Source organism: Gossypium raimondii, chromosome 11, assembly GCF_025698545.1.
Source record: "Gossypium raimondii isolate GPD5lz chromosome 11, ASM2569854v1, whole genome shotgun sequence".
NCBI classification, from domain to species: domain Eukaryota; kingdom Viridiplantae; phylum Streptophyta; class Magnoliopsida; order Malvales; family Malvaceae; genus Gossypium; species Gossypium raimondii.
In genome coordinates, this window is record NC_068575.1 from 51,435,136 (window position 1) to 51,453,686 (window position 18,551).

An 18,551-nucleotide genomic window follows, 5' to 3' on the forward strand; every position below is an offset into this window, starting at 1 on the left:
ACATGTGTCATTTGAAATTAATTGCTTTAAATAATAGTTATAATGTTCTTGGTGTTATTTCACAATTATCAACATATTTATAATAAATATAATATATTTTCATCACCAATTTATAGTAAATAGATCTGTTAAGAGATTTTCATTGGAAAATTAGTGAAGTTATGGATGTTAAAGGCAACCTTGGAGGTGAGATCTTGATGCCATAAGAGTATTTGGAATGATTTGGTTCATGGTTTTTTTTATGTTTGCTTTTCATTTTAATGTCTGAATTGATGATTTCTTTTTGTTATATGAAAGACCTATATATATTTAGGGCTTTAATTGATGTGACAATCTTAATTTATTTTTATTTTTTCTTTGATGAATCTTGGTTGAATTCTTTTAAAGATAATCGATAATTTAGATTAATTTTGGTTGTGTAGGTTTTGATTTAATTTTGTTTCAAACTCACACAATTGATGATTTATATCAACAATTATTTATACGTTAATAACATTGTTGTCCATTAGTCGCTAAGTTGACACGTAATATATGCGTGACGTAGATAAATAACACGACAAATTATAATTAGATATTTTGCATAGTTGCAAATTATTGTTCATACAAGTATCACTGATTATATACAAAATAATCATAGATAATTCTTTGGATATTTATCAAATATTGAAATAATGTATAGATAACCTTTAACAAATAATTTACCAATAATTTTGGTAATGCAGGGGATAACTGCTTGGAGGATGCTACAATGAATTCCTCCCCATTGAATGAAAGTAACAAAAATGATGAATATCAGCGAATCAAATTCAAGGAAAATAAGAATGACGTTGATGTATGCAGTTTTGTTGATTTTTGAGCTACTTCATTTATTCTTAACTTATTATTATTGATATCGTGTGTGTGTGTGTGTGAACAGATGGCTGCCAAAGCTGAAAAATGGATGGGAGTTCTGGTTAATAAAGAAATTGATAACAAAAGCTATATGGGTAGTGTTGTGAATTACTGTGGTGAAACCAAATTATTCCAGGTTTTATTTTATTTCCTTTTTAACATTTTAAATACATGAAAACTTATTGGGTGTTCTCACACACTGTTCTTTTGTGGTAATATTAGTACATATATCTTAAATTTCTTATTGCAGATAGATTATGAAAATGATGTGTCTGAGGAAGTGGATTATCAAGAGTTGCAAAAAATTGTAGCTCCTCCACCACTAGTTTGCGAATATCTGGAAAGGATTAATCCAAGGTAAATAAGCCATCACTTATAATTTACTAAAACCTCTCTTATTACAATTTATAAGATTAATTAACACTTTTTATCATTGTTTAGTCTACATTGATAAATCTTGAATCTATCCATAAACTTAATTAGAAGTGCAATAAAATATATCTAATTTAAATTAAGGCAATAATATTTATGAAATTTTAATTTGGTTTAATTTTTACATATGAAACTTTAATTTTGATTTAACTATTCACATTAAATAAATTCTATATCACATTAAATTTTCATGTGTATAATCACAACAAGTTAAAATTCATGTATCACATATTGTATTAGACCAAAATGTATGTAGTTTTGATATTTATTTGTTAATTACTAATGCTAACTCAAGGTAGGTGTAAAATACATATATGAATGCATTGTATATACACATCCACTTTCATATCCATGTTTTAATATATATATATTAGACGCAAGATACAAACATTTTTACAGCGCATGATGATGATGATGATGATGATGATGATGTTTTCAACATTAGAAGTTAGTATTGAACTAATAATTAGGAATGAAAATAATTTGTATAGTGAAATGGAGAAGGAAAAAAAGAAACAACAGCAGCCACAGGAAGATTCATGGGTTCCAGTCCATCCAAGATACCCATTAACTTATCAGCAACAGGTGAAACCCAAGAAGAGAAAGTGCAAAAGAGAAACTGGCAGTGGTGCTTCATCCACCACTGGCTACATACCTCTGGCATTTAGAGAGACAAAAAGGGATGCCTATATTTACTATTATAAGTGAGGTTTAGGTGATGTTACTAGAGAGTTTGATTATCTTATTTGGTACTTCTGGATTTCAAGTTCCTTTTAATATTTTGGCATTAATGAAAATTTTAGGTTATCGTTTTTCTTTTTCATTTTGAAGTGATAACTTTCATGTCTATGTCGATTTGGTACAATATAATATATTTAGTGTTTGGATTTTAATTTTTATAAATGAATTAGGTATAAATTTTAAATTTATAAGTAAACTTTGATTTAACATGAATTTTGATTTGATGTAATTCTATGACTCAAGCTTTGATTTCAAGTTAATTGTATGAAAAAATTTAAATTTCGATTGTTTTGTACAAATAAAAATTTATAAATATAATTATTTGTATATGTAATATACAAATATAAAATAATGTGAAATCAATAATCATTCTAATTATTTTTAAAATTGAATCAAATAAAAAATTACAATGCAACAAAGTTACCATTATTGTTGGTTGTTGTGTGAATAGGAATTCTATGGTTGTATGTGTTGGGAATCTACCTTTTACAATAATCAAATATCCTTTGGAGGCCAGAAAAAGGAAAAGAGAGAAGAGAAGTCATTTTTATCATTAAATTACGGATAAAATATTAATTTAGTCGAAAATTACAATGTAATCATTAAATGCGGACACAGATGTTATAACAAATTCAAACAGAATGCAGAAAAGTAAAGGGTGTTGACATCCCCGTGATTACCGATGTCACTCTTAAATTAATTAAAAATGCAAGTGAAAAAACCATATTTGGGTACCGAAACAGTCCCCATCCCGTGGACCACAGCACACCGCCACACTTTCCCTAATACGTACAATTTTGCATAGCCCTCGGCCCCTCTCTTTTCTTTTTTTTTGCTTTAGCCCACGGACAGGGCCACACCTAGCTTCACAAAAAGCACTCACTACCCACTACCACGTGTGGGAAAAAGGTAGAATTTATGCATGTGGCGAGATATAAGTGGTTTGTTTTTCTTTAAACAAACAAAACATTTGATATTTTTATGTTTGTTCAGGAAGCTACGGAGGAAAAAGGCGAATTGCAGATTGGGAGAAAGAGAAAGAAAAAGGAACAATATTTCACTGAAAACCATGAATACTGTCTTCTCAGTTGACGATTTCTCCGACTCCTTCTGGGCCGCTCCGGCTTCCGACGATGCGCTTGGGATGACCCGAAGCCATTCCGAGTGGGCGTTGGAAAGGTTTCTGGAAGAATTTTCCGGCGCCGGCGTGGCGATCTCTGGGTCGCATGCGGGCGAGAATGTGATCGGTCCGTCCTTGATGGCACCTCAGTCGTCGGTTTCCAAAGTGGAAGAAGGTGACGTGGTGGAGATAAAAAGGCCTAATAGCCAGAATCATAATCATCCGCCGTCTGATCAAACGCCGACAGTTCCGACTGCCTCGGATGATTACCACACGATCCTCAAGAGCAAGCTCGAACTAGAATGCGCTGCGGTTGCTCTCTCTCGTGTATTCCTCTCTTTCTCGGCAATCTCCGTTTTTCAATTGGAGTTAATATTATATAATTTAATTAATACTAGAATTTTTTTTCTTTAAATGAATAAATATTCAGGCGTTAGCTGTGAAGGCAGAAGATTCGTCTGCCGAAGCTGAAAATCACGGGCTTCCATCGGGATCAAAAGTTCAAGGTAAGCTTTTGCTTTGCATGCAGCTTATTTGAATTGAAAATCATGCCCTTCAATTTTGGGTAATTAGTGTTTTGCTTATGAGACTGTGTTGCTATAATGGGTGGTTGCAACCATTAACTTTGAGCTTAGATTGAGTGTTACTTTATACAAGTTGATTTCTTTATGTGTTGGAACAAGGCTATACCTATACTGTGTTGAAATGAATGCTGTTCATCAAGTCTGGATTTGGGGTCAGCTAGTGGCATAAAGAATGGCATAAATATTTATGTAGTTTGTGTCCTTTAGGTTAACTCCAACAACGATTGTCTGGCTGTTTTGTGAAGTGTAGGGAAACATTCTTTCCTCCTTCTTTTAAGATATTTCTGGAGGCTTCTTGCATATATCAGGTATGATTTTGTCTAGTCATGGTAATAGTGCAGATTCCTATGGAGTGCCATGTTGTTCTATCTCTCATTTATGCTAGTGCTGAACGAGTAAGAAAGGAAAAAGAGAAAGAAAAAAAAAAGATGGTGGAGCATATGTAAAAATGGAATTAATTGCTCTACTAGATTCGATAAATTTTATTAGTTCCTGATTAACTTCACTAGGCGGTCAAACAAGACAAGTAGCACTGCTCTGTTTATGTTTCGTTTTTCTTCATTGCTATATTTTCCTTTCTACTTCTGTTTCTTCCAATATTCTATGATCTAAACCCTAAACAATATGCTAAAAAACTTAATAGCTCCTCGTCAGAGCTCTTCATGCATTAATTTGTTTCCCTTTACCCATTACTTCAAATGATAAATATCTTTTACCGTTCCAGGTTCCTCAAAGGTACAAGGACAGGGTGAAACTGATGTTGCACATTGTGGAACTCTGACAGGGTCAACTACACAGAAAAAATCAGGGGTGCAAGTGAGGCAAGCCACGAGTGGATCATCAAGAGAAGACTCAGATAGTGATGAACTTGAAGGAGATACTGAAACAGCTGATAACATGGATCCGGCTGATGCAAAACGTGCAAGGAGGTAACATGTTTTTAGTGGTGGCTTGCATTAGTAATTGGTTTGAAAGGTTTAAAATCCTATTTGTTCTGTTCTTTATTCTATGTTGCTTAACATATTTGCCACCACTTCTCTTTTCCTTTGTTCAAATTTAATATGCTTTGTCTTTCCCATTGAGTTATTCTTATAAGAATTAATTGCTTGTCTTGAACAGAATCAAATATATATTTTGCAAATACAAGTTGAGCCTGATGATTCTATAGATTTAATTAAACAAATTGCTATTATCTCTGTCAAATATTAGTCCCAGCTCTTGGCAGGAATGTATATATATATATTTTCCTTTAGGAAATCAATATATCTGTTTAAAAACAATAGTTCAGAGCAGTTATCAGCTGCGTCATTACAGGATGTGTGAATTAATAAATCCATACTGTTTTTTCAAAAAAAAAAAAAATTCCATACTGAAGTAAAATTTTAATTTGCTGATGCAATCACAAATTACCCTCTACTAATTAGTGAACTACTGATGGCTCAGAATGCGGTCAAATCGAGAATCAGCTAGACGCTCTAGAAGAAGAAAGCAAGCACAACTGAATGAACTTGAAGCACAGGTATTGCCACACTGTTTGTTCCCCCTTCCCATTGATTCACTCATGCATTAATTTTTAGTCTTTTTTTAACCTCTTAACTGGTTTTTCTAGGTTGGTCAACTAAGAGTTGAACATTCCACATTACTTAAGCGTCTAACTAACATGAATCACAAGTATGACGAAGCTGCTGTTGATAATAGAATTATGAAGGCTGACATTGAGACTTTAAGAGCAAAGGTAAACCATCACTGTTTCTAATTTTGCATTTGTTAATCATGATCTTGTTATCCTGCTGCCAGAGTGACTATAGTTCTTTAACCATTTTACCCTCGTTATAAATTAGTATTGATTATGATTGGTGCAACTTTGGTTCTGGGTTGTGCAAGATTGATGGTTCTATTTGAAAATTTCAGGTGAAAATGGCTGAAGAAACAGTTAAGCGGGTGACAGGGTTTAACCCGGCTCTTCTATCTAGACCTAATGTCCCTAGTGTAGGCATGCCTTTTGTTAGCAACCCATTGGAAGCGTCAACAGTTGCTCCTCTACCATTTCAGTCAAACGCTAACCAGTTTTTTAACCAACCAGTTCCTAACATTGTTGCATCCATTCATCATCAGAGAGTGGATAACAGTTTCAGGGGCAACACCCTGGTTCCTCCTGATGTGAATTCACAAACTAAAGGAGTGAAGAATGTCAATGAAACATCTGTATTGCAGCATGGACCCAGCTTGGATTGTGTTCCAGATCAGATTGGCCCTGGTGTCAGTCCATGTGGACCTATGCCTGGTTGGGAGCCTGGATTATTACCCCATGCTGGTGACAGGAACAATAAACAATGTTGAATATTAGTGCCCCTCTTGTTTCCCTGAGATGGCTCTTTTCTCTAAAAGCCGCTTAGATAGTGGTAAAATTATGATGCCGTATTGGTTCTCACTGCAATTTTGTTTTTAGTATCTTCTTCTCCAGTGGGTGACTATCTTATATCTGTATCATAACATGGTTGTACTACTCAGTTACTTGAATAAACTTATTTGGTAAATAATTCCTTATGAAATTCATATCTGGTGTTTAAGGAGCTAAATCTGCTCTCAAGGTTACTCCATTTCAGGTATTAAAGATGGATAGTTCAGAATATGCACTCAGATTTTGTGCTGGGAGTTGACGATGCATGTAAACCCAGCGGATGAATGGCATTCCAATTGTTGAATAAAGATAGATTTCTTTAGTTTAACAGTAATTATAACATCCTCGCTTAATATATATATATATAGAAGTCCTTAAATAAGTGATTTATAAATAAATAATAGTATAAGAAATTATTATTACTTTTAGAGGTAGAGAATTGCTAGTAGGACCATGTGGTTAAGTTAAAATTCAGTATTGAATTTAAGGACTAAATTGAATAAATTGAAATTTTATAAACTAAAAGTATAATTATTTTATCTTTATTTTGATGGAAAGGATTTAATGACAATTTTACCATTACTAAAAATCAATTATTTCATAATAACATTTAAATGATATTTTATTAAATAATAATTATTTAATATTTTATTTAAAATATTAGTATTTTATTAAGTACTATTATAATATAAATAAAGAAAAATATGAACATCTTTTTATTTCTTCTTATTCACGAAAGTTGGGAAATAAGAAAAGAATTTTCTTTCATCATCTTCCTTCAAATTCTAGCATAAGGTATGGTTTTTTCAAATTTTTTATAGATTTTGAATTTTGAAGCTTGTTTTATATATATGTACCAATAGTTTTTATTTTATTTTATTTTATCAAGTATATTGAAAGTTATCATTAAAGGACATTGATGGAAGCTTAGAAAACTTAAGTGAAATAGGAACATTTTTGGATGGGAAATGTTTAGAAGGTGAATTCTAACTTGTTAGAAGTGTGAAAAAGAAATAAAAATGGATGGAAAGTTTACTTGGTACATTTGGCCATGGTGAAGGTGAAGTAGAGAACCTTGGCCACTTTGTATAATATTGGTGCTAAATGATAACTTGTGAAGCAATGAGTATTCTGGTGAAGACAGAATTGAAAACGGATAATCAAGTCGAAAGATATGTGAATTTCGGACTAGTAAACTTAAGTTGTCAACTTGATTAACCATGCATATTTAAGTTTCTTTTTATTAGTTTTAGGGCACGTTTGGTTCGCTGTAATGGAATAGAAGCGTAATAGTAATTCAATTGTTTGGTTGAATGTAATGGAATAGAGGCGTACTAGTATTCTTGTGTTTGGTTGAATGTAATGATGTTGTAATAGCATAAGGAAAAAAAACTAAAATGACTAGAATACCCCTTAGTAGAATTTTTTTTAGGTAGATAATTATTGTTATTGTTATTAAATTTTAATAAGATTATCAATATAAATAATAAATAATTTAATCATATTTTAACATAATTATTATTAAATATAATTTAATAAAATTCTTAATATTAAATATTCTTATATGAATTTTCTAAAATCATAATATATAATGCTATAAAATATAATTTAACATAATTATTATTAAATATAATTTAATAAAAGTCTTAATATTAAATATTCTTATATGAATTTAATAAAATCATAATATATAATACTCTAAAATATAATTTAAAATAGTTATTATTAAATATAATTTAATAAAATATATAATTTAATAAAATTCTTAATATTAAATATTCTTAAATGAATTTACTTGAAATCACAATATATAATACTATAAAATATACTTTAAAATAATTATTATTAAAATATAATTTAGTAAAATATATAATTTAATAAAATTATTAATATTAAATATTCTTAGAATTTACTAAAATCATATTATATAATACTATAAAATATAATTTAAATTAATTATTTTAAATATAATTTAATAAAAAATAATTTAATAAAATTCTTAATATTAAATATTCTTATATGAATTTACTAAAATCATAATATATAATACTATAAAATATAATTTAACATAATTATTATTAAATATAATTTAAAAATATATATAATTTAATAAAATTCTTAATATTAAATATTCTTATATGAATTTACTAAAATCATAATATATAATGCTATAAAATATAATTTAACATAATTATTATTAAATATAATTTAATAAAATATATAATTTAATAAAATTCTTAATATTAAATATTCTTATATGAATTTACTAAAATCATAATATGTAATGCTATAAAAATAATGTATAATCTACTTTTATTATTTTTAAACTGCAATATATATTTTAATGTGCTAAAATATCATTAGTGAAACAAATAATTTAATTATTCTACAATAAAAAAATATTAGCGTAATAAATAACTTGAGAATTATATTTTGCATAAACATAATATTCATATATTAACAAAAGGTTACATGAAATTCATTAAATTCTATGTCATAATCCATATGTTATACAGTTTTACAACATCAAAAAGTTAGAACATTGTAATGACATACCATCCCAAATATTACAAACAAAAAAAGTTACGAAAATATCATCAATAGAACCATGATTTTTAATGGTCAGCAAGAAATCTTCTGACCCATTCCAACCACACATCAGAAGGTAAACTAAAGAAAACGAGCATTTGAGTTGGATGATCTGGAATTTTGCTCAATGCTCGATAGTGCTCATCCACAGTTAAACCTTCTATTTGACACAAGGTTGGATATAAATTTGTTGCTTTTTCTTGGATGATCTGGAATTCTTCTGACTTTTGTTGAACTACCACATCGGAGGCAATACTCCTACTGATTTGTTCGCCTATGGCCCGCATGTTTTCCGCCAATAAAGTGGCAGTATCATGAAATGAAGAAGAAAAATGATCACTTGCATCATAATTCTTTTTTTTTCTTATTTGAAGATGTGGAATCCCCTTGGTTTCTATCTGGTCGCGGTTCCGTAGCAGAAACATCCATGTCATCCAAAGAGACATCAGCTTCACAGTCATAGAATTCGTTTCTTTCTTCATTAATATATGTAGTAGGTACATCCTGAACATTTGTTTCTTCAATAACATCAGCGGCTGTTTGAGAATCTTTCCCAGTCACTCGATCTCTTGCGTATATAGCAGTAAGTTGGTCGTAATAAGGGAAACTACGATGTCTGGACTGACCGGCTTCTTTATGACTATATAAAAATGAGAAAATCACATTAGTTATAAGTTTGGTAAAAATAAGATAATAAAGACTTAATTCTTACATTTAAATAAGAGTTTCAAACCGCATCTTCAGCAGCAACGAGCTGCCTATGCTCATCCCAACCAAAACCGCTATTGTTTTGGTCATTAAGCATGTCATACACGATTGACCTATCCCTTTTTAGTAACCTAATCATTGATTCAATATTAGGTCTAGCCTTCAACATTGCATTGGGTAAAGCCTTTTCTAACATTTTTTCCAACTCGTTTAAATAACCGGCTTTGAACCCCATATCAACATTAAATGTTCCAACATTGTGCAAGTCCCCCATATAGGAAACCAATGCTGCATCTTCTTCTGGAACCCATTTTCTTTTGGTTCCTCGAGAAGCTTGGGAAGAAACATTTGATTCTGAAACACCTGACATAATTATCTTAAGAAAAAAACAAATTAAAATTAAGTTTAATATCATGAATCAAAAGGTGAACACTTTATAAAATTAAAATTAAGTTAAATATCATGAATCAGAAGCTCAACATTGTATAAAATTGTAACACATGATGAATGAAAAGAAAATAAATTATAATTCAACAAGTTTAGTACAATACAAAAAACAATTCAAACACCACCAAAGTTTTACAAACTAGATACATAAAATAACATAAACAAATTAACTCAAACTCATTTTGTCCCTAAACCTAACTAATTTCTAGATGCTTACCATTCATCGAACATTTGGTTGGCTAGTTCCATCCTCCAAGTAGCCCATGCATCCGATGGATGAATATTTACGATATTCGGTTCATCGTCATCTACCACATTACTAGGTAATCCTTCTCCCACCTCCGCTTCGATAGGATCAATACTCATATAGGTTCGAATAAAATCATGGAGCAAACAACATGCAATAATGATTCTATTGTGCACCCTTACAGGATAGAATGATGGACTCCTAAGTATTCCCCATCTAAGTTTTAATAACCCAAAGCATATTTCAATAACATTACGTGCTGAAGCATGTTTCATATTAAAAAATTCTTGCGGAGTACTTGGCTGATAACCCTGACGCCACTCATTCAAATGATATTGTTGTCCTCTAAAAGGTGCAAGAAATCCCTCACAATTTGTGTATCCAGCATCAACTAGATAATAACAACCTATAAAAAAAACTTCTTTTTAAAATGATTAATTCCCCAAAAAAAGCTTGATCCTAATGAATAATTTAAAGTCCTCTAACTATCCACTTTACCATAAGGAACTTTTAGTCCATGTCTCCTACTAATGGCATCTCGAAGAACCCGTCCATCAGCAACAGAACCTTCCAAACCAGGAAGAACATAAACAAATTGCATATCAGGTGTACAAACACCTAGCATATTTGTTGCTATGTCACCTTTTCGCGTTCGATATCTAGGTTTATCAACTGTTGGAACCCTAATCTTGATGTGGGTTCCATCAAGAGCACCTAAGCAATTCTATATCACATGTTATAAAACCTTGAGTTAGGATACTAAATTTAAATCTAAATCAACTAAATTATGTACAAGCTATATATAAAACTCAGTCCAATAACTTAAACACATCTTGTAAGTGTATGACAGCATTTAAAACACTATGAAATGATATGCTAACAATTTCCCCGGATCTATTAAAGTGATGCTTGATAACTCGATTTTTAAGGTGATGGGAAATGATATGTAAAAACATTGCCACTTGCTCATCAACAAGCATGTTCCTTGACAACTTCAATCCCCCTAACGTTTGTAACATCTCACATAGTTTAAAAAAGGCAAATCTATTCATCCTAACTTGTTCAATACAGGTCTCGTCACTAGCATATATTAGCCTTTTCACATAATCCCGTTTTGCATAAAAATCTAAAATATAGGACCTAATCATTGGTCTATAAGTATGTAGGCTATGGCTGGCACACAATGTAAGTAAGAACCAACTCGCAATTCTACAGATTTGCAACTATATTGTCAATGCAATATCAATTCTTTTACGCCTCACACTTTCTGTAATTAAAGGCAGACGAGCCATTACTGCAAGATATTAATGTGTTCCATATTGTCAAATCGTAGTAAAAGGGTATCATTTCTCCAATCATAATTTCAATAACAGTAAAATAAAATTAAATAATTTAATTACCAAAGAACTTACAGTGATTGTGTGAATACAATACGCTCAACTGTGGGTGGAGGAAGCAATCAAACAAGCCGCTTCAATAGGAAGCAATAACACACTATCAAAGAAAAATGAACAACACAAATTTAGAACATTTGCATCTGAAAGAAATATTGACAACATCAAAACAGAACATATTCAAATTTATGGATTTTCTTATCCCAAAAGTTGTAGTTTCAGATTAATATATCAAACCTAGCAGCACATCTCTCAAATCATATATTAATATTCTCATTAAATAAATTTTCGTTTGTTTTCTCAATAAAGACAAATCAATTGAGACACAACCCACCAGACTTTGGCTACCAAGATTGCACGACATTCCTACCAGTTATGTTTGTAAATTTTGCTTTAAAATTAAGTTCAATTAATTGCTTAAATCTATAGCCCCTGAAATAAGAAGAATATAGAAGGCTTGTATGTGAATAGATGGCAATATGACAGCACAGAAAATGAAAAAGGTTTGGCTCTTCAACAAAAGCAACATGTACAACTCACAGGATCCACAACACAGCTTAATCTAACAACAACATTTCCAACCAAATGCAAGCCATGTCAAACAACATACAGATATTTGACCTAAGAAATCACATTGTGTTACAAACACTTCATAGTGCAGTTTTGAAAATGCCCCCATATCCAGGAAAAAGGATGAGTTTTTGAAGAAATCCAATAGTTAACCTAAAAGAACAAACAAGATGCTAACTACAACCATCACAAATGTGAGCATCACTTCTCCTACTTTGAAAACACTTTCTACTTGAAAAGACAATAGACTTCCTTGCTTTTACTATTATCACATTTTCCCCTTCATTTTTTCAGTGCCGACCGGAAAAAAATTATTTCAGCCTCATCTAAATAAGACAAACTTCAGCAAAACAATAAACTGCAGATCAGGATCAAAACAATCTTTTATCAAAATTCAAACCAAAAACAATGAGCTTCACTCTATACAAGAAGCAAGTTAAAGTCATAGGCTTTCATAATGAAAAGTGGGATTCAAACCAGAATTGCATAAATCAAATGAATTAAGTTTTATTTTATGAATATATTAAATCTTTGATCACAAAAATTGGGATTCAAACTTCTAATTTTTTTCTGAGTTGAATTATAGCTTCGAAAAAGTGCAATCTTTCATCATTGAAATTGGGATTCATGATTCAATTCAACTAGTTTAAGCCCTAGTTTTCAAAAAAAAAAAAAAACCTTTAGCCTTTGACCACAACAACTAGGATTAAAACCTTAGATGCCACTTTTTAATGATAGTTACATGATTCGACTAATTTGATGAATCAAGTCTTAAACTTTCTAAAACCTCGTGTTAAAGGTGAATGCATGATTCAATTGAATCTTTCATCATAAACATTAAAAACATAAAAGGGAAAACATGTTGAAAGAAACATAATGTTAAGAGACTTCCCTACTCATTGCATTTGAATAACACAAGTCTGTTTTTAGTCGACAAAACAATCAAATGAGTTCAAAAAATAAACAACATTTAAATGATTGGTATAATATTCATTATATTTGCTAATAACGGTGGGAATAAACAAATAAAATGATAAAAAAAGAAAATAGAAGCTACAAGAAATACTAAAAATAAAGCTACGTCAACAATGGTATCATGAGGAAGAAAATTAAAAATCTGAATTAAGTAAAAAAAGAGAGAAAAATCTAAAGGAGAGACAAATAAGGGGACAAAGGGCTGGTTTTGTTGGAATAACCGAAGTTGCCGGATTTTCCACTAAAAATTAGAGCTAAAATTATAGGGAAAAAAAGAGGATGGTTTGGTGCAACTGGTAAATTCAGATCAAAGATGAAGAGAAAAATCAAAGAAAATACAAAAAAAAAAAGATAGAACATATAACCTGGAAATAGCCGCCGATAAAGTGAAGAAGCACTTGCAGAAACAATTGGGCCGGAGATCTGAGACGGTGGAGTTGGCGAAAGATGCCAAGATGAAAGTGAAACGGGAGCGGGTGGAGGTGACTTTGCTGGCAGCTTCTGTTTGATGTTGGGAGGGAGAGGGTGGAGGTCGCTTTCAGGTTGGGAGGGTAAAATAGGGTTGAATAGTTAAACGCTGCTTTTGGAAGGGAATAGAAATCGGCCATTAAGTAGCCAATTTTGGAAATACACACGTAATGTAATAAGCCCGTAATAGGGCATTACACCCAACCAAACAGATGATTAGGTGGGGCCCACGAAATAGGGCTGTAATGGCATAGCCATTACACCCAACCCAACATGCTGTTAGTATTAGAATGGATAAATGACATTGTTTCATATTTAATTGTTTCTATTATAGCTAAAAATGAAGTGAACATCTTGAAGGAGAAAGGCGAAGAGGAGTAAAGAGATTGAAACTTTGGTTTGTGCTAATATCTTATTTTCATTACATAAAGCTTTAGAGTATTTAGTTTACTATGACTAGTTATATTTATTTTATTTTATTTTATTTTATTTTATTTTATTTTTATGAGTTTTAGATGAGTTTGAATGATTTAGTTAATATTTATAAAATTATGTTTCGTGATGAAGACTATGTTTTTCAAATGATTAAATTAGCAAATTCATGGTTATGATTTGAATTGAGTATTATAATCTTAGATGATTGAGCAAGAATATATTTAATATGTTTTGAATTGGAAGTGATATGTGATTTGAACATGAAACGAAATTGAAACGAGAATTATATAAAAATGAAATTGAAATGGATTATAAAATTTGGTTTTTACCCCTTCTGACTAAGTTAGACTAGATCATATATAGTTGGCATGCCATAGAACCTTTACGTTAAAGTATTTAGAACTCCCAAATTCCCAGAGGGTCGAGGGAGGAAAGGCCAAATTAATCAAGTTTTATTATTATGAGCCCCAATTCCCAAAGGGTCGTGAGTCTCAATTCTAGAGGATCGTGGACTACTTTGGTGGTGATCGTTGTCGAACAACTCGAGATGGCGGATTCGTGTATTTGGTTATGAGCCTAAACCTTAGTGCGGGATCTAAATTGAAAGAAAATAAAAAAAGTTGAATTTATTTGAATTTTCATATTGTGCGAATTAAATTAATTACGCGATTTCAAATTTGAGTTAAAAAAACTTATTTTTTTATTCGGTTTGTCAAAATCGTAATATTAAAGTTTATTAATATTAGAATTTTCTTTTATTTTGATGTTATTAGTAATATTTATAATCATGTTTTAATTTATTTCTATCAATTAATTTATGTTCAATACTTATGTAATGATTTATATGATATTAGCATCACTGAGCATAAAAATTGCTTAGCGCATATATAGTTGTCTCTTTTTTGTGCACAGATAGTTAAATTTGATAGGTTATTTCAACAGTATCCAAAAAATCGAAGATTAGCTCAAATAATATTGAGGAGTTTCTTTCTATTTTTTCTTGGCCTTATTTACCCTATAACTTGCCCCTTAGGTGCTATGGTGAATAAGGGGACCCGCTTTTCCTTTCCCAGTCCAGTCCCCTTATAGACTAATTTTACTTTATAGGTAATACAAATGGCATATACCTAGAGGTGTTCATGGGTCGTGTCCAAAAAAATTTTAGCCCGCTTCCTAGGTCTGGGCCTGGCCCGAACCGAAATATCTTTGAGATTTTGTCTAGGCTCGGCCCGGGAAAAATCTGGCCCGAGCCCGGCCACGCCTGCCTGCCCGCCTGCTTTATTTTTATTTTTTTTTTTGTTGCTTAAAACTAATTGTTATTAAAATTATATCAAATTATATTTTTTTTGTATATAATGAACAAAAAAATAAAATAAGATTACTTATTTTTTCCATTAGATTAGAATTCACTAACTATTTAATTAATCACCATTAAATTAGAATTCACTAACTATTTAATTAATTATGAGTTTATTCTTACAGATTAAAACACTAGTTTTCTCGATAATAAACTTTAGAAAAATCCCTCTCTTCCAAGTTGAAAGTTCCAACTCTTCCTACTTCTTTCATATTCCCTCAACTCTTATGGAAAGAAGAAAGGAAAGAAAGTCTTCATGTCCTTTTTTTTTGCATGGTTTCCTTTGATTTTTCAAATACTCACAAGTCACAACGTTCTTTGGTGCGAGGGTTTTGATTCTTGAAACCTGATAGAGCACCATTTTCATTGAAGGTTAATCTTCGATTTTTGTGAATATTTTTAATTATTATTTTTATTATAAAAAAATCAAGAACTTTACTTGAATTTTTTAATTATCCTAATAATGCCATCGACACTAAGAATAAAAAGATAAAAAAAAAGTTGAAATTCTATCCTATCACCTAAATTTTATAACAAAATATTTGAACATATTTAATTTTATAGCAATAAGCAACAAACCATAATATTCATATATTAATCCATCAACATATTTAATTTTATAACAAAATATAAATTGTAAGCTAAATTAAATTTTAAACATTTAGAAAGAAAGTATCTTAAAAAGCAACCGAAGAAACATCATCCTCATCGTCCTCATCGTCATCATGGTCGTCATCGTCCTTTTTGCAACCAATTTCTAACATGAAATAAGAATAAATAATTAGATAATAAAATTGATGAAAAAATAATATAAAATTCGAACAATAAAACGAGAATAGTAATTACCTGCTGAAAATCCCTTAGCTCGCATCCAATCATCCAAGCAAACAACGGCTTGAACTGTTTTTGACTTAAGTGAACTCCTCAAAGGTGTGATAACTTTCTTACCCATGCTAAAAGTCGATTCGGAAGCTACAGTCGATATTGGAATTGCCAAAAGATCACGAGCCAATAATGAAAGCTCATTGTATTTGACTATTCAACTCAAGCTCCGGTTCTTCCAAATAAATGTCCAACTATGACTTTTCACTCCTAGTGCTAGTTTCATTTAAATACCGTTTATAATCATCACTCTCATCAAAATATCTCCTAAAATCAACACTATTATCATTGTGTTCATCAAAACCAGAATCAACAAGATTTTTATCCGAAACATTAGAACTCTCAGCCAAAGAGGAAGACGTGGATTTGGATTTCTTAACATACTCATCAAACAAGAGTCTAAGGTTGCTAAGAATGGTCTCAACAAAATCTAAAGCATGAATACCATAGATTGTATTAAAGCAATACTGCACATAATTCAACTTGTAACGAGGATCTAAAATTGCAGCACATGACAATATTAACGAATACTCAGCCCAATACTTATTAAATTTCTCTTGCATTTGCTTAACCATTGGAGTTGAAAACGAATAAGGACCTTTAACTGTATCAAGGAAGACCTTGTGAACCTTCCAAACCCCTCTAAAATAAAGATTAGCCGTTGGATAATTACAACCAGAAAAAACACAAGTTACATCATAAAAGACTTTCAAAAATTTGCAAAGAATAACAACATTTCTCCACTCCTCGTTAGAAAGTGCAAACATTTGATAATCTTTATCCCATTGGCCCCAATAATCTAGCACATCTTTATAGTAAAGAGAAGATTCAAGCATCAAATAAGTAGAATTCCATCTCACACACACATCTTGATGCAACTTTTTGGTCACATTCAAATGAAAACTTTTGTCGGTCACATCATAAAATATTTTCCTACGAATTCCTGACTTTTTTATGTACCTAATCCCATTTCGAATCTTACCAACAACATCATCAGCAAGTTCCAAACCAGCTTTAATTATAAGATTCAATATATGTGCACAACATCTAACTTGAAAAAAAGCACCATCACACAAAATAACTCGGTTTGCACGAAAACAATTTTTAAGACAAGAAACCATAACATCATTATAAGAAGCATTATCCAAAGTGATGCTAAAAATTTTCTTATCTATACCCCATTGAGATAAACATAAAACAAGTTCATCCGCTATGTTCAAACCATCATATGGAGGAAATAAAGCTCTAAACCTTATGATTCTCTTTTGTAGCTTCCAATCTTTGTCAACCCAATGAGCAGTAACGCAAATATATTCATCATTAGTATGCTCCGAATTCCAATTATCGGAAGTTAGACAAATTAAACCAGGTGCTTTAGCCAACTCTTCTTTAACACGATCTCTCTCTTTTGCATAATATATTAGGACATCCCTAGCAACTGTATGTCTACTTATATTCTTAAAATTAGGACTAGCAATTCTCATCATGTATCTAAATCCCGGTTCTTCAACTGTCCTAAATGAATGCTTGCCACACACAAGAAAAGTAGAAATAGCTTGACGACACTCATCAGCATCAAACTTGTAGTTTTTTATAGATGGAACACCTTCTAGTGATGGTTGAATGCCTATGGTGTATTGAGTGATGTCCTTAGAAAATTTTTTCAAACAACTATTTAAATGACGGCTTAAATGAGAGGTTCCACTAGAAGACTTAGCAGAGAAGATAGTCTTACAGTGATTACATTGTGCCTTCAATTCGTTTTTGTTCTCGCATTCAAGCTTTGTCATTTCATCCCACGCCTTTGAAGTGGTAGACTTTTGACGTTTGAGAGCACTTTCATACTCATTAAACCCATCGTCCACAGGTATAGGAGTGTTCGAACTAGCCATAGTCATAAAAATTCAAGTCTTGAAATCTAGAAATAATCTTATTTATAACTCAGTTATTGAATATATATATATATATATATATATATACATGTGTTAAAATTAAATAACTGAACATAAATATTGTATAACAGCCACGATTGAGCAGCCAAGCATGAAGGAGAGCAAGGCAATAATGTGAAATTTCGAGCACAACAGTGTCATTATGCCAAACAAATAGGTTAAAATTATTGAATTTTTACTTACTTCAATGACATAAAAAATTGAAATGAAAGAAACGTAAAAAATGAGACCAACAAACAGAACAAGTATCCATCATGCTGTCTTTTATTAACACTAAGTCCATGTGGTCAGCTAGAACTTCATATCACCCCTGAATCACAACATTTACGACCAAATTCAGTGTCTCTTAATTAAGATG

The 18,551-nt window shown here is 31.1% G+C and overlaps 2 protein-coding genes across 3 annotated transcripts; both read left to right on the top strand.

Annotated features, from left to right (window-relative positions):
* Window positions 1-738: 738 nt before the first annotated feature.
* LOC105803155 (uncharacterized) lies at window positions 739-2,153 on the top strand. Its single transcript, XM_012635185.2, has 4 exons — window positions 739-832; window positions 917-1,027; window positions 1,142-1,248; window positions 1,815-2,153. The coding sequence occupies exons 1-4, from the start codon at window positions 749-751 to the stop codon at window positions 2,029-2,031; spliced, it is 519 nt and encodes a 172-aa protein (XP_012490639.1). The 5' UTR covers window positions 739-748; the 3' UTR covers window positions 2,032-2,153.
* Window positions 2,154-3,033: 880 nt separating this feature from the next.
* Window positions 3,034-6,324, top strand: LOC105803153 (basic leucine zipper 25). 2 transcript variants are annotated; one of them, XM_012635182.2, is made up of 6 exons: window positions 3,034-3,511; window positions 3,615-3,690; window positions 4,493-4,697; window positions 5,212-5,287; window positions 5,378-5,503; window positions 5,680-6,324. In XM_012635182.2, the coding sequence occupies exons 1-6, from the start codon at window positions 3,134-3,136 to the stop codon at window positions 6,106-6,108; spliced, it is 1,290 nt and encodes a 429-aa protein (XP_012490636.1). In that variant the 5' UTR covers window positions 3,034-3,133; the 3' UTR covers window positions 6,109-6,324. The 2 variants fall into 2 exon arrangements, with proteins under 2 accessions (XP_012490636.1, XP_052480561.1); XM_052624601.1 differs by having other exon boundaries at window positions 4,553-4,697.
* Window positions 6,325-18,551: the final 12,227 nt, after the last annotated feature.